Source organism: Tamandua tetradactyla, chromosome X, assembly GCF_023851605.1.
Source record: "Tamandua tetradactyla isolate mTamTet1 chromosome X, mTamTet1.pri, whole genome shotgun sequence".
NCBI classification, from domain to species: Eukaryota; Metazoa; Chordata; class Mammalia; order Pilosa; family Myrmecophagidae; genus Tamandua; species Tamandua tetradactyla.
The window spans coordinates 53140843-53166277 of NC_135353.1; the positions used below are offsets into that span (position 1 = coordinate 53140843).

A 25435-nucleotide genomic window follows, 5' to 3' on the forward strand; every position below is an offset into this window, starting at 1 on the left:
TCTCTTTAAATCTATCATTGTAGGTATCCATTGTTTTTTCCATCTCTTCTACTTTATCCTTCACTTCCATAAGTTCTGTGATTTGTTTTTTCAGTTTTTCTATTTCTTCTTTTTGTTCAGCCCATGTCTTCTTCATGTCCTCCCTCAATTTATCGATTTCATTTTTGAAGAGGTTTTCCATTTCTGTTCGTATATTCAGCATTAGTTGTCTCAGCTCCTGTATCTCATTTGAACTATTGGTTTGTTCCTTTGACTGGGCCATATTTTCAATCTTCTGAGCGTGGTCCGTTATCTTCTGATGGCGTCTGGGCATTTAGTCAGATTTCCCTGGGTGCTGGACCCAGCAATTTGGAAGATTTTTCTGTGAAATCTCTGGAATCTGTTTTTCTTATCCTGCCCAGTAGGTGGCGCTCATGGCACACGTTTGTCTGCGCGTCCCACCAGTAAAAGATCCTGTGGGTCCTTTAACTTTGGAAAACTCTCGCCGTCGGTGAGGTTCGCCAGCCGAAGTGTCTTGGAAGAGTGCCAGCCGGCCCAGGGTCCGAACGCGGGGAGGGTCGCCGGCCGCCGCAGCCCGGGAGAGCGCCCGTCCGAATTTCCTAGTTGGCCCGGGGTGCCAAGCATGGCGGGAGGGTGCCAGCCGCTGCGGCCCGCCCGGGAGAGTGCACCGTTCCCGGGGAGTCACATGGTTGGAAGGGCCCCCCCGTCACCATTCTCTGCGGCCTGGGGATTTCCGATCCAATTCTCTCAATTGGTCCGGGGGGCCGCGCGTGGTGTGGGCACCATCGCCGCGGATTGAGGGGACCGCCTGTCCAATTCTCCCAGCCGGCCCGGGAAGGGGGAAGGGAGGAACTCCGGCCGCTTGCTGCCCTGCCCGGTGAAGCCCGCGCTCCTCAGCGATCTCACCCGAGCGGGTTCTCTCAGCCAGTCAGCCGTTCCAGGATGGGGTACGCTGTCTTTTTGATCTCTGTCGTGGCTCTGGGAGCTGTTCTGTATCATTTCTACTCCCCTAGTAGCTGTTCTGGAGGAGGAACTAAGATCCGCGCGTCTTACTAAGCCACCATCTTCTCCGGAAGTCCAAGACCATTTAATTAGGAAACAAGAGTGTCTTCAGCAGATGGTACTGGGCCATTTGCCCAGCGTCTCCATTTGCAAAAGATATGAAGGTCGATCCTTTCCTCACCCTATAGACAAAGATCAGCTAAAAATTGAACCAAAGACCTAAATATAAGAGCCAAGACTATAAAACTTCTAGGAGAAAACATAGGGAAGCATTTTCAGGACCTGGTATTAGGAATGGCTTCTTGGATATAATTCCCAAAGGACAAGCAACAAAAGAAAAAATAGATCTATGAGACCTTATCAAAATTAAAAATGTTTTGTGCAACAAAGGACTTTATCATGAAAATAAAATGACAACTTATATAGTGAGAGAAAATATTTGGAAACCACATATCCCATAAGGGCTTAATACCCAAAATATATAAAGAAATTCTACAGTTCATTAAAAAAGATGAACAACCTAATTTTAAAAATGGGTAAAATAATTGAATGGATGTTTCTCCAAAGAAGATGTATAAATTGCCAAAAAACACATGAAATGATGTTCAACATCACCTGCTATTAGGGAGTTGCACATCAAAACCACAATTAGGTATCATTTCTCATGCACTTAAATGACTACTATTTAAAAATGGAAAATTACAAGTGTTTGAGAACATGTGGAGAAATAGGAACACTCATTCATTGTTGGTGGGAATGTAAAATGGTGCAGAGACTTTGGAAGACAGTTTGGCAATTCCTCAGATAGTTAAGTATAGGATACTACATGACCTGTCAATCCCACTTCCAGTTACATACCCAACACAATTGAAAGCAGGGACTTAAACAAATATTTGCACACTGATATTCATAACAGTAATATTTACATTATTTACAACTTTGAATAAATGGAAGCAATAATAAGCAAAATGTAGTATATACATGCAATGGAATATTATTCAGCCATAAAAAGGAATGAAGTTGTGATACATGCGAAAATATGGATGAACCTTAAAGGCATTATGTTAAGTGAAATAAGCCTGAGACGAAAGGACAAATACTATATGATCTCATGGATATGAAATATTTAGAATAAGCAAACTTATAGAGTCAGAATCTTGAATACAGGTTACCAGGAGATGGAATGGGGTAAGGAATAGGGAATTAGTGTTAAAATTTTAAAGAGTTTCTATTTGGGATGATGGAAAAGTCTTGGTAATGGATGGTGGTGATGGTAGCACAACATTGTGAATGAGATTAACACCACTGGATTATATCTTTTCATAGGGTTAAACGGGGAAATCTATGGGACTGGACAACACAGTGACCCTTAAAGTAAACCATGGACTATAATTAATAGTACAATTACAAAAATATGGTTTCATCAATTATAGCAATTGTACCATACTATTGCAAGGTGTTAATAATAGGGCCTTAAATGGGACCCTGTATTTTATGCATGACTTTTCTGTAAACCCTCAACTTTTCTAACAAGAATAGGAAATTTTGCCTTTGACCAATTGATTCTGTTTATGGAGAATCAAGTCATAGAGTTGAAAAATCAATCCATGGCATTTAGGTTTATACATTTGTTTCTCCTTCATTCCATAAATTGCAGCAGGTTGTGAATCCTGGAAGAGGAGGTAATTATGTCTGCAACTTACTTTGAAATGATTGTGGTTCTGAAAAAAAACTATATATATATCCAGTCACTCAAATACACAGATAAACATGTAAGTCAAATGTCAACAATTGGTGAATATTAGTGAGGAATACATAGGTGTTATCTAGAATAATCATTCAACTTTTCTATGGGTTTTAAAAAACTTACCCGTTATTTTCCCAAGAAAGGTAATGATATATTTTTATTTAAACTTTTCTTGTTATCCCACTCCCTCCCCTCCCCGGTATAACTATACAAATATATCTGTGAACTTTCCATAAGGGTTTTTCTCTCTGTATACTAAAATTTAGTTTTTAACCTGGGATAACACAGGACATCTTTCCATGTCAGTGTATATAGAGCTACCATGATCTATGTAATGACTACATCAGTATTCGATTTTGTGGATGGTCCATAACTAATTTCACCAATCATTTATTACAATACAAGATATATCATGGGATATTCTTATACTTGTCAGCTACAGAGTTGACAGATATGCCAGTTTTTAGTTTGAAGAATATAGTCAAATTGCCTTCAAGTTACAAGTCTGTAAACTGATCATTCTTCCATCTCCGGTATTAGAGATAGAACATGTGTACCAATATCAGATAATTATCAGTCATTAATTTTTTTTTTTGCATGGGCAGGCACTGGGAATCAAAACTGGGTCTCCAGCCTGGCAGATAAGAATTCTGCCACTGAGCCACAGTTGCACTGCCCCAATCATTTAATTTTTATCAATTTAATAGATAAAAAAAGGCATTTCAGGAAAAAAGACAGTTTTTGGTTGTTTTAAAATTATATCACTCAATCGTTTTTGAGAATTAGAATCCTTTTTATGATCATTGGTCAAATATAGTTTTTAAAATTGAATACTTCATCTCCTTTTCTCAATTTTACACTGGAATTTTACCTAGTATATTTGTAAGAATTATATATCACTGACTTTAACCCATCATCATAGGCATTGCAATTTTTTTTGGAGAAAGGAAACAATGATGTGTCCAGGCCCCCAGCTGCATATAAACATTTCTTAACTATCCTATTATGCCTTCCTATAGGCTGTGGGCCTTGTAGAGCGAGCCACCCAAAAAATTAGTTCCTTTTTTGAAGAAAGGAAGAAAATGTCTGGAGACTTTTTTGGTTGTCACAACTGGGGGAAAGGGTGATAATGGCATCTACTGCGTGTATACCAGGCATACTGCCAAATACCCTACAATGCACAGGATAGTTCCCTAAGAAAGAATTATCCAAACCCAAATATCAATAGTGCCAAAGTTGAAAAACTTGCCATAAACCATCCCTCCTCCTTGTTTGTTTTGATATCCTCAGTTTTAGTCTTCAGAATATCATGGAACATTGACATAACAAAGGAAATGGGGAAGAAAGCTAAAGGGAAGAACTGGTTAAGGACACCTTGCTAAGGTTGAGAAAACCATTTTACCCTATTTGTACTGCCCTTACTTAAATCCATCAAGGTCAAAATTAAGAAACACCATTTTAAAGAATGGTGCTCCATTCCAGGATTAGAATACTGGAGAAAAACCCTGGCAAACATCTTTTGGTCTACTACTAAGTAACAAAAGCATGAATAAAAGACTAAGTTTTATGTAAATGCCTTTATTTGAACTAATACATTGCTACCAGATTACATCACTTTTCAGAATTAGAGTAACATTATGATCTTGAAAACTATAGCAAACAGACTGACATTAAGTCCTACTGTATGTTTTTAACTTTTAGTGACCACATCTCATTGTTTGAGGTGTAAAATTAAAAAAAAAACATATATTGTACACTTAGGATACCTGGTCTACTGTATCCCAGCTAACTTCTCAGTATTTCTCTCTCCTCAAAAGTATCATATTCAACAGCATTTTAGACATAAAGGGAGAGGTTGGTGATACAGGTTTTTGTTTTTTTTAAATAAGCTGTCAACTGTTTATAGCTTGGGTGGGGGAGGGAAGATGTAAATTTAAGGTACATTTTTCCTCTACCTATAATGTATGCTTTTTACTTACTTGCAGACCCCTTAAAAAAGTAGCAAACCAGCAGTTTTGTTTAATGTAATCAAAATATTCTTAAATGTACAAAAAAAGATCAGGTAGAAAGAATACTGTAAAAAGATACTGATTTTAAGAATAAAATATGAAAAGCTTCTATTACATTCTGCATAGCCAGTAACTTCTGCAAATTTTCAGAATTATAAAGATAAGCAAATGATACTCATTTCCAAATACCCTCTGACAAAAGCCTTGAATGAGAACTATCACACTGGATTAAAAGCAAAATTACTGTCTAATAACATTCATACCTAATCATCTAAGCAAGCCCAAGAGGTGGACATTACTGGGGGAAAAAGATAAGAGAGAAAATTAACATACAGCAACAGGAAATGTCAAGGGCAGCAATCTAGGAGAGAGTAACATGGTTTGGCTATGAGCACGTCAGGCCTGTCTAAAAAATCCAAATCTGACTATGGGAAAGAGCAGTTGTTTTACTTAAAACCCTTTTCCCTGAGGGCTCTGATGAAGAGCTAGTCATGTTAATAAAAAAAGTCCTTTGACCAACAGTCCTTAAGCCAGGGACATTCAATCTGGAAATAGCTGATCTGCTAATCATGCACCTAGGAGCAAGATTGTTTTTATGCCGATTGGTTATTTTACACTCTCTTCATTCCCCTGCCCATCAAGCAGGCAAACACGGTCATCACCATCTTGGGCTTAACTTCCACAAGGTCTTCAGGGAGAGCATAAACCCTGGCTCCAATTCTTCGAGCCATTGACACTGCATACCTATTTTATGAGGAAACAAAAATTAGGATGACATTCTTGTCAGTCAGGGATATGGCATGAGAAATTGATTTCCTCTTATATAATCATTTGGCTGGCATGCAAAAATTCCATATTTGAACTTTAAATCTGAATGATTCACTTTTTTTTGGTCTTGTTTTCTCTTGGCATTGTTACTGAATTCACTTTAAAGTTACATCAGGATTTCAAGCTCTATTACTAGGGACTGATCATTTTTATTCAATACTCTTCTCCAGTATAAAATGAGAATTAAGCTTGAAACATCAACTTGATATGGAAATGAAAAAATTATATATAATTATCTGGGTTGGCTTAAAAGTCAGTAATGTTGGTATTTTCATTGAGCTGTAATAAGATAACACCCTCAGATTTTCTTAGAGAAGTGGCATAAAAACTGCGTCATGACACAATATCAAAGTTTCTTAGATAGATGCAGTGGATATCTCCAAATATTCGAGGAAGGGGAGGGAGCTTACAAAGTACATGGACAAAGCTGTCTGACCAAGAAAAGGAAATGTTAGAGAAAGGACGGGAGAAGAGAATTGACATGTTCAGCCTGGGAAACTGCCAGGACTACACCTCAGTGATATATAAAGCATTTTTAGCTTTTTTTTTTTTTAACATGGGCAGGCACTGGGAATCGAACCCGGGTCCTCTGGCATGGCAGGCAAGCATTCTTGCCTGTTGAGCCACCATGGCCCACCTGCATTATTAGCTTTTTGTAACAGTATTCTTTAAATATTATTAAACCATCAAGTAGCTGGAAAGTGAAGTTTCAAGAGTTCTTTATATGTCATGTATCATATATGATATATATCATATATCTTGTAAATATTTTTCAAAGAAAGAATAAATGAAGTTTTCTTAGAATACTTCTTAGCTATTCTATGAAGCATTTCTGTGGGCTGATTTTCAGTGTATACTAGTAAAGCTTTCATGGGTCACCCATGGAAAGCATGTCACAGTTTGGGTCTTTGGGGAAAAGGGGGAAAAATCAGGTTAAAATGACTGCATAGTCTTCTGCTGAAGGCTACCAAGCATTCTCCCAATTTAGGAACCAAGGAAGATAAATTTAGCTTAATTAGAGAGCTGTATGTACAATAAAAGGGACATAAGTGTATAGTGTGTTGAGAGAGAGAAGAATATTCTAAGATACATGTTTCTTTAGCTCATTTCCCCCCTGTGGTGTCAGTTTGTAGGCAATTTGACTGGAAACCATATATTACATTATTTCTGCAATCCACTAAGGCAACAAATGACAAGAACCTCTCAGGTATCAGGCACAAATGCTAGGCTCTTTTCTTACTTTAGATGTTTTATGAAGATTAAATTTTAAAAATGTGTTTGTACTATTGTCCCCATTTTACTGATGAAGATTCTGAGGTTCAATGGGCTTCCTCCAAATGATACCACTCAAATATGGCAGATCCTGAATTAGAATAAAAATCTGCCTGGCTGCAAAACCTGTGATCTTTGCACAATATTATGCAGTCTCTCTTACTTGGCATTATTGTGCTTGTCATCTTCTGTTAGGTTGCCGCTCTTAACAAGGTCATAGTTAATGCAGCCAGGCTGGATAGCATCAATTAAGTCTACTACTGCCAAACTGGAGCTGATTGCCTTGTCCTAGTGTAAAAGGAGAACAAAATTGAGAATTTCAATACATAAAAATTAACACGTGATTACATATATAAAGTGCCCAAAGCAAAGCCCAGTGAACTAAAAGAGTCCTGCCATTAGCCTAACAATAATTCTCTCCCACAGAGAAACCAAAGATTTCTCTTCCAAATTACGGAATTCTCATAGCAAATATAATCTTTAATGATCAAATATGGATTCTTACCTTAAAACTCTGAATGGAAGTTGATTTTCCTGCTTCACTCAATGTTCTGTTCACCCAATTTACAATGATGTCATCATTAGCTTTCTGACCCTCTCCAAGGTCTTCCAGGACATTGAGGGTATATCTAAGAGATGAAGCCATGGAAAAAGTCCCAACATAGTTGTGCTGGTTTGAAAGGATTATGGAACCTAAAAAGCCACACTTTAATCCTGATCCCATCTTGCAGAGCAACTGTTTCTTTTAAACTCTATTCAGTACTGTGTACTGGAAACTTGATTAGGTTATCTCCACAGAGATGTGACTGGCCCAATTGTGTGTATTAACCTTGGATTAAAGGGAGATGTGTTTCCACCCATTCCAGGTGGGTCTTGATTAGTTTACTGGAATCCATTAAAAGAGGAAGCATTTTGGAGAAAGCTTCAGAATGATAGGAGATTGATGAGAAGTATGAGAGCCCACACAGTCAGAGACCTTTGGAAAGGAAGCAGGAAAACACCCCTGAGGGAGCTTCATGAAACAAGAAGATTCCTGGAGAGAAAGCTAGCAGACGTCGCCATGTTAGCTATGTGCCTTTCCAGTTGAAAGAGAAACCCTGAACGTCATCAGGCTTCAAGGACCAAGGCATCTTTCCCTGGATGCCATAGACTGAACTTTCCTACAGCCTTGCTTTAATTGGGACATTTTCATGGCCTTAGAACTGTAATCATGTAACTTATTAAATTCTCCTTTCTAAAAGCCATTCCATTTCTCATATATCACATTCCAGCAGCTAGCAAACTAGAACACTAGTTTATGAGAAAAAAATGGAAACATGAGGAAGATGTTTTATCTTCTCTTTCTTTTATTCTTTAGATTTTGAAAGACAAATAACTTCATGGAAAGAGATTCCTACTCTATGAGAAAAACTATTTAAGTAGTAATGGTTTGCCACTGGTGTTCCTTTGGCAATGGTGGAAAGGAAGATTTACAATGCTTTAATGTGTAAATCCAACAGCCTACCACTAGCCCATTTTGTCCCATTCCTATAGTCACAATGACTTAAAATAAGCTGTGTCATGACTGGGTACCAGCCTATGAATTCTTTTCAGATTACAGTCAAGAGATTTTCATTTTCAAATGGATATATGTGGATGTTTATAATTTTTTATGACTATTTATGGACACTAAATGAGGCTTAAGTGTAGATGTCAGGCTTACCGTGAAAAAAAGAGTATATTCACATTTCTGTGGCATAACTTTTAATGAGCTATCTCCCATTGAATATCTAATATATATTCATTTATGCAATGTCATTTCCGAGTTTAAATATAATAAACTTCAAACTTGTAGCCATTGACATGTTTGCTTAAAAATAAGATCTAGGCCCTGATGAACATGGTGGAGTGAGAAACTTCAGGGCTCTGTTCTCCTTCAGAAGCACTGAACAACCAGCAAGAACTGGCAGAAAATAATTATAGGACTGCAGTAAGAAAAAAAAACACAAAATCAAGAAAAAGACCACTTAAAAGTGGCCCCGTGCCAGCCTCTCCAGAACATCAACTAGTTCTATCCCTCTATCCCATATTATTGACAGCCCCTTCCAACATGAAAAAGTTTAGAATAGGCATAACCCAAATACCCCTAAAGAATGGGAGAAAGATCAAAGTTGATGGTGGAGCTAAGCAGAGAGAGTAGGGTATGACAACAAACGAGCATGACAGCTAAATCTTTATCTTGATATTTCTTTCAGTCTTCAGAATCATAGAGCAGCTAGAAGTAAAAACCTAAAATTGTGGAATTGTAAACCATATCAAACTCTGAACTCCGTTCTACAACTAATTGTTGCGATGTGCTTTGAAATTTATTGCTTTTTTGTATGTATGTTATTTTTCACAAAAAAGAAAAAATGTTGATGTGACAATAAATGCACAGGTACATGATGAAAAAATTTAAAGAGATAGATGTACAAGATTGTATGGTCAGTTTACATGAACACCATAATTACAGGGAATCTTGAATAGGGCATGAGTTCTTGTTGGCTTGTACAGGTTAGTGTGATTCACCAATATATCCCAGAGTAATTTGGGCAGAGAATAAAAAAGTGTTTGCAAAGTCCCCTTGTCTGGGGATAAAGGAGGATATATTAAACTCCTCTACCTGGGGAATTCCTGATATTCTCGCAAGCAGTGGGAACAACCAATAAAAAAAAAAGTGGCCCTTCTGCCACTCCTCAGCAGGTCAGCACAAGCCAGCCTGTGCTCCCGGTGAAGATCCTTGGTCCTGGTTCCAGATGGAGCAGAGTAATCCTTGCACACATACTGGGAGCATGTATTTCTGGCCCAATTTCTCTGGTGTTCGTATATGGGAGTCACCATCCTAGAACTTGGTCTGCATGTAGAAGGGGGCTCATAGGTCTATGGGAGAGCTGTCAAATTTATGCCTAGAGCAAGGGATTACTGGTTATAAACCATTCAGGGCAGTGCCTAGGACCATGATGAAACTGTTCCCTGGAGAGAAAGGGATATTCAGAACTGGGAGAATTCCCAGGGCCAAATATGCATGCACAAGATTAACTACATGCATGGGAAGGACCAGGAAGGTCCATGCACTTTGGTCTGGAGCTATTCTCCAAACTTATTTTATAGATAAACTCTGAAACAGAGTACTTACACAGGTTAATCTGCAAGTTTTGAGTAATTTGTTTTCCTTTCTTCTCCTTTTATTTAATTTTTTTGTTAACTCCAGACATTCAAAAAAAAAGCTCTGCCACAACATTAGCTGGATAGAATCTTAACGAACAGATGCCTCAGAGTCATATTCCAGTGGTAACATTAAAATATCGAAATGTCTAAGTTTCAACCAAAGATTACAAAAATCATACGGAGAAAAGAAGTGATAGCTTAGGCAAAGGAGAAAATTAAAGTATTAGAAACCATCAATGAGAAGGATCAGACTTGGGACATTCCAGAAAAAAAAAAAACAAAAAAGAAATGGTCTTAATTATGCTCAAAGAGCTGAAGGAAAATACAGACAAAGAACTAAAGGAAATCAGGAAAATGATAGATGAACACAAAGGGAATAGCAATATAGAGTGGAAATTATGAAAATGAACCAAACAGAGCTGAAGACCACAGTTGCAGAAATTAAAAATTCCCTAGAGTTCAACAGCAGACTGAATATGGCAGAAGAAAGCATCAGAGAGCTTGAAAATAAGACTATTTAAATCATCCAGCTGAGGAGTAGCTGTTCTGTCCATTGATGAGAGTGGTGAATTGAAGTCTCCAACTATTATGGTATATGTGTCTATTTCCCTTTTCAGTGTTTGCAGTGTATTCCTCACGTATTTTGGGGCATTCTGGTTCGGTGCATAAATATTTATGATTGTTATGTCTTCTTGTTTAATTGTTCCTTTTATTAGTAGATAGTGTCCTTCTTTGTCTCTTTTAACTGTTTTACATTTGAAGTCTAATTTGTTGGATATTAGTATAGCCACTCCTGCTCTTTTCTGGTTGTTATTTGCATGAAATATCTTTTCCCAACCTTTCACTTTCAACCTATGTTTATCTTTGCGTCTAAGATGTGTTTCCTGTAGACAGCATATGGAAGGATCCTGTTTTTTAATCCATTCTGCCAGTCTATGTCTTTTGATTGGGGAATTCAGTCCATTAACATTTAGTGTTATTACTGTTTGGATAATATTTTCCTCTACCTTTTTGCCTTTTGAATTATATATATCATATCTGACTTTCCTTCTTTCTACACTCTTCTCCATACCTCTCTCTTCTGTCTTTTCGTATCTGACTCTAGTGCTCCCTTTAGTATTTCTTGCAGAGCTGGTCTCTTGGTCACAAACTCTCTCAGTGACTTTTTGTCTGAGAATGTTTTAATTTCTCCTTCATTTTTGAAGGACAATTTTGCTGGATATAGGAGTCTTGGTTGGCAGTTTTTCTCTTTTAGTAATTTAAATATATCATCCCACTGTCTTCTAGCTTCCATGGTTTCTGCTGAGAAATCTACATAGTCTTATTGGGTTTCCCTTGTATGTGATGGATTGTTTTTCTCTTGCTGCTTTCAAGATCCTCTCTTTCTCTTTGACCTCTGACATTCTAACTAGTAAGTGTCTTGGAGAACGCCTATTTGGGTCTAATCTCTTTGGGGTGCGCTGCACTTCTTGGATCTGTAATTTTAGGTCCTTCATAAGAGTTGGGAAATTTTCAGTGATAATTTTTTCCATTAGTTTTTCTCCTCCTTTTCCCTTCTCTTTTCCTTCTGGGACACCCACAACTCATATATTTGTGCGCTTCATATTGTCATTGAGTTCCCTGATACCCTGTTCAAAATTTTCCATTCTTTTCCCGATAGTTTCTGTTTCTTTTTGAGCTGAGGAGTAGAAAGAAGAAAGAATGAAGAAAGGTAAACAGAGCCTAAGGAACCTGGGGGATACCATCAGGTATACCAGTATATTCACTGCAGAAATTCCAGGAGGAGAAGCAAGAGAGAAAGGGGTATAAAGAATATTCAAAGAAATAATGACTGAAAACTTTCCCAATTTAACAAAAGGCATGAGTATATACAGCGTTGTATATGCTCAACAAACTCCAAATGGGATAAACTCAATAAACCCACACTGTCCAGGTTATAACCAAATTTTTGAATGTCAAAGATAGAGAATTCTGAAAGCTGCAAGAGAGAAGCAATGTGCCACATACATGGGATTCTCAATAAGATTAAGTATCAATTTCTCATCAGAAACCACAAAAGGAAGAAGTCAGTGAGGAGACATATTTAAAGTGCTGCAGGAAAAATAATTGCCAAACAAGAATTCTATATCCAGCAAAACTCTCTTTAAAAAATGATGGTGGGATTAAGGCATTCTCAGATAAACTACAGTTGAGGATCTTCACTACCATTACGCCAAGTCTACAAGAAATGCTAAAAGGAATTCTGGAGATTGAAAGGAAAGGACACTAGACAACTGACTAATGCCACACGAGGAAAAACCCTGATAAACATGCATAAATATAAATACCATTGTAGTTTTTATTTGTAACTCCACTTTCTAACTTCCTACAGGATCTAAAAGGCAAATGCATAAAATATAATGATAAATCAATGATTTTGGTCTCATATGATATTCATAAAAGTGCGAGAATGGAGGGGAATAGGAACATAGTTTATGTATGCTCCTGGAGTTAAGTTGGTATCAAAGAAAATAAGTTTGTTATAGATGTAGGATGTTATATTTAAGCTCCATGGTAACCAAAGACTATAACAGACGAAATGCAAGCTCATACAGACAGAAAGTAGAGTACAGGTCATGGGGAGGGGAGGTAGGGGCAATAGCGTATTAAGATAAAATGAGCATAGGATTTCTGTTTGGGATGAAGGGAAAATTCTAGCAATGGATGGTGGTGGGGGTACTGCAACATTGTGGACATTATTAATCCCACTTAATTGTATGCCTGGCATGGGTTGGGAAGGAAACATTTATGTTATTATGTATGTTTCCACAATAGGAAGGAAGGAAGGGAGGAAGGGAGGAAGGAAGAAAAACTAAAGAGATAATGACAATTAAATGTAATACATGATACTGGATGGGATCTAAGAATAAAGAAGAAAAGGTCAAAAGGACATTATTGTTATGGCACCACCAATTCCCTAGCACAAGTGTTGAAATCTTCTGAGTTATGTGGAGCTCCTTTGCACCTGGATCCATTTAGCTGTAAAATTCTAGTGATTCCATCTCTTCTACTAGCATCTCCCTATTTTTTTTTCTCTCCTGACCACTGCTTTAGTTCAAGCTTTCATTATTTCTGACTTGGACTAGCCCCTAATCAGTCTCTCTCATTTCTTTCCCCATACAAGTCCATCTTGCACTGTTACCAGGTTTATCTTCTTAAAGTAGAGCTCCTATCATATTACTTCCCTGTTGAAAGTCCTTAATCTGGATTTCAAGACCTTCCGAATGTGACCCCATTCCAACGTGGGGTAATGCAAGATTCAGTCAGGGAGGGGTGGGGTGGAGGTTAGAGGCAAAATGGATTATGTCCACCAAATAAGTACAGGAACTCTGTGGCCCATCTATTCAACAAGAACCTCAGGACCCTTCCAAAGGAGGATATGGCTAGTTAGGTGCCCCAAATGATCTATTACAAAGTTATAACCATAGAAAGGGCTCTCTGGTCCAGACACTCTTAATATTCCTTTTAGAAATTAAAAAAAGAAAGAAAGAAATACAAACAGTCAATAAACATATTTAAAAATTCAATATCACTAGTCTAGTGTGGCAGCCATGAGAAATTACCTTGTAATCCTCCAACCACTGTGGACATAATTTATCAAAGGCACCAGCTGTTGTGCTCTGAAATCTATCACTATTTGAGCAGAGACCACACTACTCATGGGTTACCCCCAGCTGATGGGTGAGCACAGAAGGGATATTAAAGCAGGCCCATTCCCAACACAACTCCTTTGACAGCATTATCAAACCTTTCTTGGACTTCATGGCAGTCTAGTACATTTCCACCCAACCTTCTCTCCCTCTTTCTTTTACTCAGGATCAGGCTTGCATTGCTGTGTGATGGCTCTCCCAGCCTTGTCTGATCCTTCCCCATTTTCCCTCATGGACGCATTTCCCTTAATCAAATCCTTGCACATTTATCCCACATTCTGTCTGCTTCTCAGGGGACCCAGACTAACATAACTGGAAATAAAATAAATGACCATTAAAAAATATGATGCCATGTTTGCCCATTAAATTGGCAAAGACTAAAAAGCATACAAAAAAAATCTACGCAGGATTGACAAATGTGTAAGGAAATGGCACCTTAATATTCTGCTGGGCAGAAGGCAAATCGATAAAATGGTTCTGTAGAGTAAATTTGGTGATATGTGTCAGAGATTTGAAATGTTTGTTTGGACTGGAAGCATGAGCACTAGAAGGCTCCCAGAAATTGCCCATGTATGATAGATTATGGATTAATTTTAATTTTGCTAGTTTTTATTTTCTAACTATTCCATGAGAAAAGGTTTAAAAAAAAGGACATTATTGACTATGTGATACTATTGTGAAACAGCGATTGTATACTTTGGATGGTTTGTATGGTGTGTGAATATATCTCAATAAAACTGCACTTTTAAAGAAGAACTAAAAAAAAGGATACTATTGAGATGCAAGGAAAAATTGGAATACACACTGAAAGCTTTATACCAATGATAACTATCTTAAACCTGATAATTGCACTTAAGGTGATTACATATGTGAATATCCTAGTGTTTAGGCAATGTATGTGGAAGAATTGTGTGTTCGAGTATTATGATCTATGCAACCTGCTCTCAAATGGTCAGAAAATAAGATATATATAGATAGAAAGACAGGCAGACAGATAGACAGAGATGGGTGGATATATGATAGAATGATATGGCAAAGTTTGCAAAATATTAAAATTGGTAGATCTGGGTATCTGGAGTGTGGTGGGGGTCCTCTGGGGCTTATTTTATTTTTGAATCTATCCTGTAAGTTTGAAATGATTTCAAAATAAAAAGTTAAAAACAATAATGCGGATTATATCACTCGCCTGTATTATGGTGGAAGTTAGGCAGATAAAATTATGCAGTATACCTTCTCATCAGCTGCCAGACTAAAGCCAAAGTTAGGGTTTGGTTTCCATCATTCAGGTCTTGCCCTCCAATGCCAACCAGGGAGAATTTGGCAGGATGCTTTCCTAATTCAACAGCATAGTTGCAATTTTCTAGCTGGAAACACACAAAAGTAAATGGTTAAAGATTTTCATTTGTTTAATCTTCATATATTTATTTTTCTTGTGTGTGTTTGTGTGCATGTGATGTTAGGTGCTTAGGATGCAGAAATAAATAACACACAGTTCCTGTCCTCAAGAAGCTCAGAGTCGATAGTTTTCAAAAGAAAAGAAAAGAAATTGAGAGTAAAAATGCTCTGTAATAAAATTGTGACAACTTAATTCAGTATCTACCTTTTTCATGTTGGCTCCAAGTTTCGGATATGGTGGTTTATTAACCTTACTCCAGTCAACAGGAACTTTAATTCGTTCATATAACTGTAAGATTACCAGGGCATCTTGCAGGTCACTAATGATTTAAAAATAATTAAATCAGTGTTTAAGATAATCGAACCTTTGCTTTCCTTAAAAACAGTGACACTGCACTGTCAAATGAGTTGTATAAACTCAGATAATACCCAAGACATCTTCTATCAATCTATGCTGAAAAGACAGCTTAGGCCATCTCATTCACTTAAAAGTATTTTACTGAGTGCTTATTATGAGAAGATATTGTTCTAGAGGCTGGGCACACAGGACAAATATCCATGTCCTTATATTAGAGTTACAGTGACAGACAATAAACAAGTACATGGATAAATAGATAATATGATCTTCAGGTGTATATAGCTTCTGTTAAAAAAAAAAGGACTAGACTTTGGGGTCAGAAATGACAGAGGGTGGTCAGGACAAACCTCTCTGAATTGGTAATTTTAAGAGCAAAGGATTGAGCCCTGAGGAGTTGTGAGCAATGAATATCCCAAGCTGAGAGAATAGGGGGCACAAAGGTCATAAGTCTTCTCCTTAAGATATTCCCTGGTCTTTCAAAGATATAGTATCTGTTCCCTAGGGGACTAGAAACACATTTATCAATTCTATCACTGACAGTTAATGATAGTGTAACGATTCATTTAGGCTTTTGTATATTTGGAAAACCATGGTGGGAATCACCATTCGACATTTTCCAATATAAATATTCACTAAAAACTAACATTTAGAAAATGTTTAGAGCCGTAACTATTTATGTAACCTTTAATCATGATCATAAGTGTTTACAATAGCAACAGGAAGTCTTACGCATAGAGATGGTTTACATGGGGATTAACACCAAGAGAGTTCATCCAGTTTCGGAAGGTTCTTTCTTCACGAGTTTCTCCTACAAAAATATTCACAAATTTATTTTCAAACACTGCATATGCTCATATGGTGCCAACCATATAACATTATTTCATCTATCCTATAAAGATTTAGAAGTTTTCTCCAACATGAATTGTGAAGCATGTATCTAGACACATTCTGTCTAGAGGTATGCTTATTTTTTAATTTGTTGAATTTATTTTAAGATTGAAGTCTACACGCTTTAGGCAATCCAGAGTTTGATAAACTTTTCATAACCACCTTCTCCCACTAATCTTTTTTCAATTGTCTCTCCAAATCCCCAAAACTCAAAGTAACCAATGTTATCAGCTTAATTTATATTTTCAAAACTGCTATGCTCATATGAGCCTATACATATATTAATGTAAGTTTTCCCTCTATCCATTTTAAAAATACCAAACTATCTATGATTACTACTTTTACATGCCTACGTAAAAAAATGAACTACCTGAAACTTCAAAGGCATACAATTTAAAGGTTTTATTGAAATGCCAGAGGACACCCAATGAACTAATATTTGTGCTTGTTAGTTTTAAACATACTTCATGCAAATATGTATTGGAAAAAAGTAAAGTCCACCTTCCTTAAATTTAAACAAATAATGATCATACTATAATTTTTTTAGCAGGCCTGCATAAAAAGAGATGGAACTGGTTCTAGCTACTCTGATTGTGGAAGAATGAAATACAAATACTGTAAACTTATAGGTTATATTTTATGCATATATTCATTTTTCTGAAGAAAGTTTTAAGAAGGTGTCTAGATCTAAAATATTAAAAACACAACATTCATTTAGTAAGTGGTCTTCAAGTGACTTAAAAATTTCCCTTGTGCTCGCTTTGGCAGCACATATACTAAAATTGGAACGATACAGAGAAGATTAGCATGGCCCCTGCGCAAGGATGACACGCAAATTCGTGTAGCGTTCCATATTTAAAAAAAAAAAAAGTTCCCTTATACCAACCCTTTCTATCAGCTGTCACTTTTAACTCAGCAAGTGTATCTACTTCTACCAGGTATTTCCTAGAGGAAATTGGATAAAGAAACTTATTAAGTCAGGATTATGAAATCATTGTGGCCTATGTACTTCTACTCTATAGTCCCAAACAGTAGAATTTGAAAAATCTTTACTTACCTTCTAAAAGAGTCCAGTCAATATCCTGGTTCTCTGGCTTTGTTAGTGCTGGATATTTGTTAAACAGATTAGCCACAAAAGCTAAATTCAGTTTGGGGTTTCCACTGACAACATCAGCAGGGGTAACAAACTGTCTGCAACCTAACTTGTCTGCTTGTTGAAGCATACTCTCAGCTCTCTTCAAATCATCTGTTTCCTATTAAAGTAAAATAAGAAGACATTTTTGAAGGCTGTTCTAAAAATATAGAAATGTTTCCCTACAACGATAGGCTGAATATGCAATTCTACTTTCTCTTAGCCAACATATGGTACTTATTACAAAATTGTTTTGAATCAAAAATAAAATAAAATAAAAGTTGGCTCATGCTGAATATGCAATACCATGAAAATCTTCTAGATGGCGCCATATATATATGTATATATAACAGACTACAGAACTCAATGGGGATTACATTTTCATTCCTTTGCCAAGATTCATCCAAAAAAAAAACACGCTAAAATTCTTCAAATTTTTAAATTAGGCCCTGAAGTGGGTGGAAGCTGAGACAGATGGACACTGAACTATAAGAAAAAAGCTTGAACAAAGCCTCAAAGGTAAAATGGGTGTTCGGGGAAGACCAGGTTGTCAGGATGGTGCTTGGGAGGGGAAAGGGTGAGAGGAACAGAATACTGGCTAGGGGTGATGGCACAAGACTGTGTAGGGTTTTAAATGCAAATCAGAGCATTTTAGACTGAATTCTAGAGTCAAGAGGGAATCCCTAAAGGATTCTGAGAGGGGAAGAGAAAAAGAAGGGGGTATTTTAAGAAGATCAATCAGAGAGGATTGACTGGAGAGAGGCTATATCAGAATTACAGTTACTATGCTGGTGTCATTTATCCTGACATAAGATCAACCCACTAACCATCTCAGACAGCTCCCTTACTGCACAGGATGGCTCCTCATCCCTACCAAGAGTGACCTGAGCCCATGGGAATTACATTTAATATACAGAAATCATAAGCACACAGTTACAAATCAGTACTGGGAGGGGGAGTATAAGTGGTTGCCCAAACTGGATTTCATGGATCAGGAGTTTATAAACATATCCATATTACGCACAATACAAGAATATTATAGACATATAAATGAATGTGTAATCATTAAATCTATTACTATGGTTATGTTCCAACTACATGGCTAAGGTCAATCTCTAAGTAATGCTTATATTCCACCTTCCTGTCACTTGCCTTACATGGTGCTTTGAATATTTATGCCATCATACAAACCAATACCACTATGATATGGGACTCACTAATAAACCAATATAAATCAAATCTAATCTTTTTGCTTCTAGACTACAGCAACAAATTTAAAAATAATGCTTAAAATTGTCAATACCACTAAATACAATTATAAAAAATTCTTAATTTTTATAAAAAACAGTGAACAATTTTTAAGACTGAAGAATTCAAAAGAGCATCTATACTTACATTGAAACCTGACATGTTAATATCTATTCGTGTTTCACCTTCCTTTTGTCCTTTTGGTGCAATTTGATTGAGGAGATGGAAATAGGCTTTGGAATCCTACAAAAGAAAATGTCCATGAGATCACATTTTAGAAAATGAATGTACCTTATTATCCCATATTTGGAAGGATATTTGCATTGGAGTTTTGAGACTATATGGCACAAAATCTGTATTTTCTAATTTGACAGATTTTTTTCTTCAGAAAAAAACATCTATCTGGCTTTATGTCTGTCTTGAATATGGAGGCACTGGATTTTACTTGAGTTAACAATTTATTGATGTCATCAATACAATAATGCTAGAAAACACAACTTTTTCTGTACCTTCACTGAAATACTGAAGTCAATAAGCTTGAAAGACAAAACAAACACGATAAAAAAGCAGGAGAGTAGAAGTCCAGGAAGCATGGAGAAAGAGAAAATAAACAGATTACATCATTGCTAAGCACCATAAATATCCTGATGTATGGAGAAGAGATTAGTTATGTTAAAGATGTATTTAACTGCACACTTTACCCTTTATGATCTGAATATACTCAACAAAACAAGCTTCTTTTTGTTTTAAGTCATTGAATTCTTTCATCATTTGAAAGATTACTTGGAATTGCAATATGTAAAGCAAAGTAGAACTGCTCGTTTGGGGGTTTGAATGGGGAGTTGTGGGGTGGAAGAGGGTGAGTGAATTCAGTCTGTGTGGACAATTCACAGAACACAGTTTGAAAACCACTGTAGTAGTGCAAACAATTAAGTTTCTTCAGACATATGAAAAGTATATTTCTGTCTCTCTGGTATACCAGAGGGCAGGAGATAGTGTCAAGATTCCATAATTCTACCATATCTGAAGAACACCTTCCCAGCTCTGATAGTTTTCTATTACTGGACCATGAAAGTCCAGAAGGCTATGAAGGAGTGTTTCTCATAGAAAGCTTTATAGACTGTGTGCATCACAGCAAGCTGCATCTTGAGCCATGTATCCAAGTGAGTCTGATAGAAAGGACCATAAATAATTTTAAGAATGATGGACATCAGTTTTGTGAATGCCACTGCAGAGCAATTCATGAAATCCAAACCCCATGGGGGGACAGAGGACTTAAATCCTTCTAACAAACTACAGTTTTGAAAGGGCGTTCACTTACAATTACCTGCTAAAGGTACATAAGCAATTCATAATGTAATTGTATGCAGTTGTGAGGAGCAGGGAAAGGGCAGACCCAATAGATAAGTATTAACTGCCATAAAAGCAGCTTTAGAGGTGAAAAATTGAACTTAAGTATAGATAAACTGAAAATTACTTTTCAATCCTTTGTAAAGACACTTGAAGCAGACTTCATTTTAAAAAATGCTTTCTTTTGTACATTTAAAATATGGTCCAGTGTATAAAATCCATTTACAAATGGTTTTCAGGAACACATTTAGTGCATGAAGCAAAATATATCTGGTCAAACATGTTATATAAGTTAAAAGAAAGGGTGGAGTCACTTGGCCTTATAATTTCTGTGCCATCCTTAATTTTCACTGAAGAAATCAGTAGTTCTAATATCTCATTGCTTCCTCTCACCAGTGGACAAACTGATATGATCAGAGCATTGTTTTCATAGCCTTGTTGACCTTATGGTTGGTCAATGGCATCTGATGAAGATCCTCAAGTTTATTTCCCGTGTCCCAAGTATGTATATTTTAGAGAGGGCACATCAGTCAATGAGATTTCCACAATCTTTGCTATGGTAATTTTGGCCCCCTCTTCCTGAGAAACCCAAGGCAACATCGTGTTAAGTGAATGCTATCAGTGTCTCTCTTGGCTGCTAGTTTCTCCCTACTGCTCATGGTGAACAGTGAGTACCAAAACCCAATTCAATACCAGGAATATTTGGGGGTCTTTTATTTGCAGGGTACTGTGTTAGAGGTGGGATTTAGTGGGAGGGCACTGGGACTGGCATAGCAACACAGACATATATAAGACCTTATCTCCATCCTCAAGGAACTCAGCATCTAAAGGTGGGGGAACAAGACAGGAGAGAAGCCAAATAGAAAGGTAAACAGGAATCTCAAGCCCCTTTCTCTCTCTTCTAGATCCTTACTAACACTGAGGCCGGGAAAAGACAGAAACAGAACAGTCACTTCCCATCCCTTTATACTCCATCATCAACAGAAAGCAGAATATAAAAAGTTAGGACTAAATTCTTTTACCCTTTCCCTCAAAATGAAAGGCATGACTTGGTGCTTGTGCTCCTTACTTGGCTCCACCTCTCTCCTGAAATCTATTATACTGGCCAAGAGGCAACAAGACTGGGTGTGATATTGTTAGCATTTCTCCTCTATTAAGCTGGGATGAAATATCCTAAGCCACTCTATCCCCCTAAATGTCATGGTTCTTTGCACCTTGATGTCAGCACTAAAGTTGTTGATTTTTTGCCAACCAGAGTTTTCCAAATGAAAGTTTGCCCATCTAAGCAGAAGCTCTTCTGGAGACAATTTCATAAGCTCCTCCAAAGTTTCGCCTTCACGAAGTAAAGCAGCCAAGGCTAGAAGAAAAAAAATCCCATAATCAGTCCTTATGCAATAATTACTTCTCATAAACTGAAAGGAGATTCATACTGAGCAAAACTGAGATTGTCTGATTTCTGAAGAAGTCTGCATCAGAAAAATTTCACCTTTAATAGATTCTGTTTCATGCAATGTCATTGCAGCACTCAGGGTTTTAAGCAAGAGAAGAGGCAGTATGGCCATTTGTACAGAGTCCTGCTTCTGCTCCCTAGCTCCATTAAATCAGAGGCTAGAAAGGATTAAAGAGCCTGGCACTTATGTACTTGAGGCCTTGTCAAAGATAAATCATTTGATATATGCCATGAACCAATGTAATTTTGTTTTCCCACTTTCCTTTTTATAAGGACTTTAACAAGTCCATCTCAATGAAGAAGGCCAACAATGAGAATAATTTTATTCACTCAAAGGCAGTTCTGATTGATAGCATAAGTGTAATTAAGTCTTCAAAGTGCAAAAGAGTATTATAATGCATCAGTATGCAAAATAAGACTGTTGACAGACATTGTGAGATCTTGAAAATACTGAGAATCCTCAACATTTATTCTTCCTGAAAACTAACTGAGGATTAAGGTGGTGATGCTAGGGATTTTGAAATAAAATATGAATATTTTGAGTAGTGCGCAATAATTTTAAACTTTATGGGGGAGGATAATGCAATACTTCCTACCAACAGATGACAATTGAATCTCATCTTCTTATGCATTCTAAATAACTATGATGTGATATAACTATGCTATAAAAAGCTGCTGCTTCTGCTAGTTCAGAGAATGTGAGACCATCGGGGATGGTTAGAGGATTTTTAAAGAGGTTTAAATCTGTGACAGAATATAAAAAGTATTAAAAATAATAGGTGATGGAGCCACAGGTGGTGATAGGGTAGGAGTTGTAAGAGCAGAGAAAAAGAGAATAGATCTCGAATTTTGGCACCTTGGGAAACTTCCTTAACCTTTCTGTGCTTTTGTGTCTTTACTATAAATTAAAGTTTAGAAAGTGTCAAACAAATGTTAATTACTACTAAAGAGATTTATAATTAGGCTGTTTTCATGAATAACACTATAGCATTCCCTTATGTTATTTCTAGTTATCATCTAATCACTGCAGTTAAGTGAAAGCATGACAGTCAGCACAGCTAGCAAAAACTAATCAATAAACAATTTTCAAGATGACTATGTTGCATTACCTTCATTCCTGCTTAATTCAATGTCAGCGAACAAACCAATCTTAATAATCTGCCAAAGCAGTCCCAAAACCAGATGAGGTTTCCCAGCCCGCAAATCCTCTGCACCAATGTTCACAACGTGACACCCAATGGCAGAGGCAGAGTTCAGTGCCAAGTTCAAGTTTTCCTGCAAGACAGCCAAATTACACACTTGCTTCTTGACCTTTCCTTTTTTTTTAGCAGACTACTTCTCTCTTCACTAAAAATAACGTTCAATGAAGATATTAATACTCTATTAATTTCACCCATAAAATTATCCATAGAAAACAAATTCCAGAACCTGATGTTAAAAAAACACAGCTCAAACAAACTCAGCCTTATTGCTACTGTTTTTTTTTGTTTGTTTTTAGAATTCCATGGGATATATATACTTGTTATTTTTGTGGGGGAGGATCACTTTTGAGTATACTGACACTGAAAGAAATGCCTAGTGAATAGAGTAAATAAATATACATGTGGGAGAAGCGTCATATTTCTAAAAAATGCCTAAATGAGAGATCAACAGTATTCAATACACTTAAAAGAATTCAGAAGCTATAGATGTCCACATTCTGAGGGGTGCTCTTGCCTGAGGGCATTTTGCTATCTAATAGTCTAATACCCACTTGAAGGAAAAGAAAAATTTTCCATTCCTTAAGCATGCCAGTTAACTAAGAGCTTAAGTATTTGTTTGAAAACAGCACTATGCAATGAAAAAACATAGGGCTTTGGAATTAGGACTAGTTTTGGATCCTAATTCCAACATAGTTTGGAAACCTTAGTCCCAGCTCTCTTCTCTATAAAATCTGGATAATGATCCTAACTCAGAATTGTTATGAGGATTATATGAACACATACAAAGTGCGAAGCCTATGGCTTGTGGAGCAGGCCTCTATACAGCAGTTGCATGGGAGAGGGAAGTGGAGGCAATGCATACCTGAATGATGAAGGGTGTAAGTTTCTTCTTGTTGATTGCTCGTTCATCAATTGTATCAGGAACTGAAAGGTTGATCATTTTACTAAAACAAAAATGAAAGAAAATAGGTCAATTTGCTTTTGAAGAGTTTGTAAATATTCAAAAATATTTTAAGGCTTATTATAACATGTCTGTCATGTAATCAGAAAAAATAAATACAATATATATGGCTTATATCATGTTGATCACAAAAATACCACACATATGAAACATATGCACATGTGCACAAAGACCAATTTTGAAATATACCAAAATATGAATACTTTGAGTGGTGCTCAATAATTTTAAGCTTTATGGGGAAACTTTATGGGGTATCTCCGAGTAGAGGAGCCAGTCATATTTTCTTATTTTAATCTTTTTGCCCTTTCCCACATTCTTCATGACAATAAGTAGCTTGGATATTGTAAAAAAAATCCCACGTTGAAGATCCTACATTGAAAATTTGTACCTCTTTTAGGTTGTATAATTCACAATTACAAATTACCGTTTAGCCACAAAGAAGTAAAATGAGATGAACATGAGATTCTTTCATTCACCAAATATTTACTGAGTGCCTAAATGATGAGCCACACACTATATTGGGTGCCGGTGATATAAAACTAAGAGAAAGAAGGGTTATTTTGGTTATGCTAGCATCTGTGGCCCTATTACAAAAATTCTCACTTGTAAAATTTGCAAATACTCTCTAAAATTTTAGGTTTTTATTTATAACACTGCCTCAGTAAATTTTATTCTGCATATGTAAAACCATGCTTCTTTCCATGCAAAAGTCAAATACTAAATAAATGATATTATATGATTATCTTTATATCAAAACATATGAGGAACTATTTCTTTAGGATATATAAATGGACATAAAAGAGATTTTTCGCATTTTAAAACAGTTCTTCAAATAATCAAAAGGATTTATTGCAAAAAAAGAAATATAACTGTATACATTGTATAATGTCATCTGAAATACATATACAAATATAGCACTGTTCTAAGCACTCTACGTGTAGTGACTTAATAGTTACAAGAGCCTTATAAGATAAGTACTTAAAATGGGGGTCATAATAGATGTGGAAACTGAAATGCAAAGGGGTTGAATATCTTGATTATAGTTATACAACTACCAAATGGCAAAGCCTGAATATGAACTCAGACAGACTGACTGTGCTATACTTCCTCTACAAATAGGAGTATCAGCTGACAAACTGTTGATAATCTTTTAATATTTCTGCCAAGATATTGCTGTCTCTAGGGCAGTAGTGGCAAAAAGCATCTTTCAAATGAATAAATAGATACTGACATAATTCAGTTCAACCAATGTTTTGCTTGCTCAGTGATGAGAAGAAACTGGAAACAGAACTTCCTTATAAAGATGTCCCCAGTCGAAATGAGTGAGTTTTAGATTCATTTTTTAGTGGTGCTTTATCAGACAACCTAGAGATGAAATGAAACAGACAAAACCTGGCCAATTTAAAATTCTTTGTTTTCTGAGGTGAAGCTATTAAGTATCCAGAAACATATATACCTGAAGATTATTTTGGAACTCTAGATATAAAATAAGATGGCATCTTACCAAAGCACAATTCCATCGCCAACAGCTTTGAACAAGTCATCAGTATTTGGATTCATTGGTATAACATGCCTGCAATCAGGATCATTTTCCAGAGCTTTGTTTATCCAGTTAACGAAAGCATATTTTTCTTCCTCTAAAATTAGGTTGAATAAAAAAAAATTTAGTTTATACTCTAGATTAAATGTTTGACTCTCAAACCTAAAATAGAGCTACA

The 25435-nt window shown here is 36.5% G+C and overlaps 1 protein-coding gene and 1 non-coding gene across 5 annotated transcripts in view; one reads left to right on the forward strand and one right to left on the reverse strand.

Annotated features, from left to right (window-relative positions):
- Nucleotides 1–4311: 4311 nt before the first annotated feature.
- PLS3 (plastin 3) overlaps nt 4312–25435 on the reverse strand; it is an 87126-nt gene continuing 66002 nt past the window's right edge. For all 4 annotated transcript variants that reach the window (XM_077145719.1, XM_077145721.1, XM_077145722.1 and 1 more), the window contains 12 exons: nt 25222–25354; nt 23619–23700; nt 22664–22829; nt 21319–21461; nt 18902–18997; nt 17432–17627; nt 16216–16294; nt 15334–15448; nt 14964–15097; nt 7364–7487; nt 7022–7146; nt 4312–5502 (listed from right to left, as the gene is read on the reverse strand). In XM_077145719.1, coding sequence (XP_077001834.1) covers nt 5370–5502; nt 7022–7146; nt 7364–7487; nt 14964–15097; nt 15334–15448; nt 16216–16294; nt 17432–17627; nt 18902–18997; nt 21319–21461; nt 22664–22829; nt 23619–23700; nt 25222–25354 — 1526 coding nt within the window. In that variant the 3' untranslated portion in view covers nt 4312–5369. The remainder of the gene's footprint in view (nt 5503–7021; nt 7147–7363; nt 7488–14963; nt 15098–15333; nt 15449–16215; nt 16295–17431; nt 17628–18901; nt 18998–21318; nt 21462–22663; nt 22830–23618; nt 23701–25221; nt 25355–25435) is intronic.
- LOC143672214 (U6 spliceosomal RNA) lies at nt 17127–17233 on the forward strand. Its single transcript, XR_013169683.1, has one exon. It is a non-coding gene; the product is annotated as a U6 spliceosomal RNA (small nuclear RNA).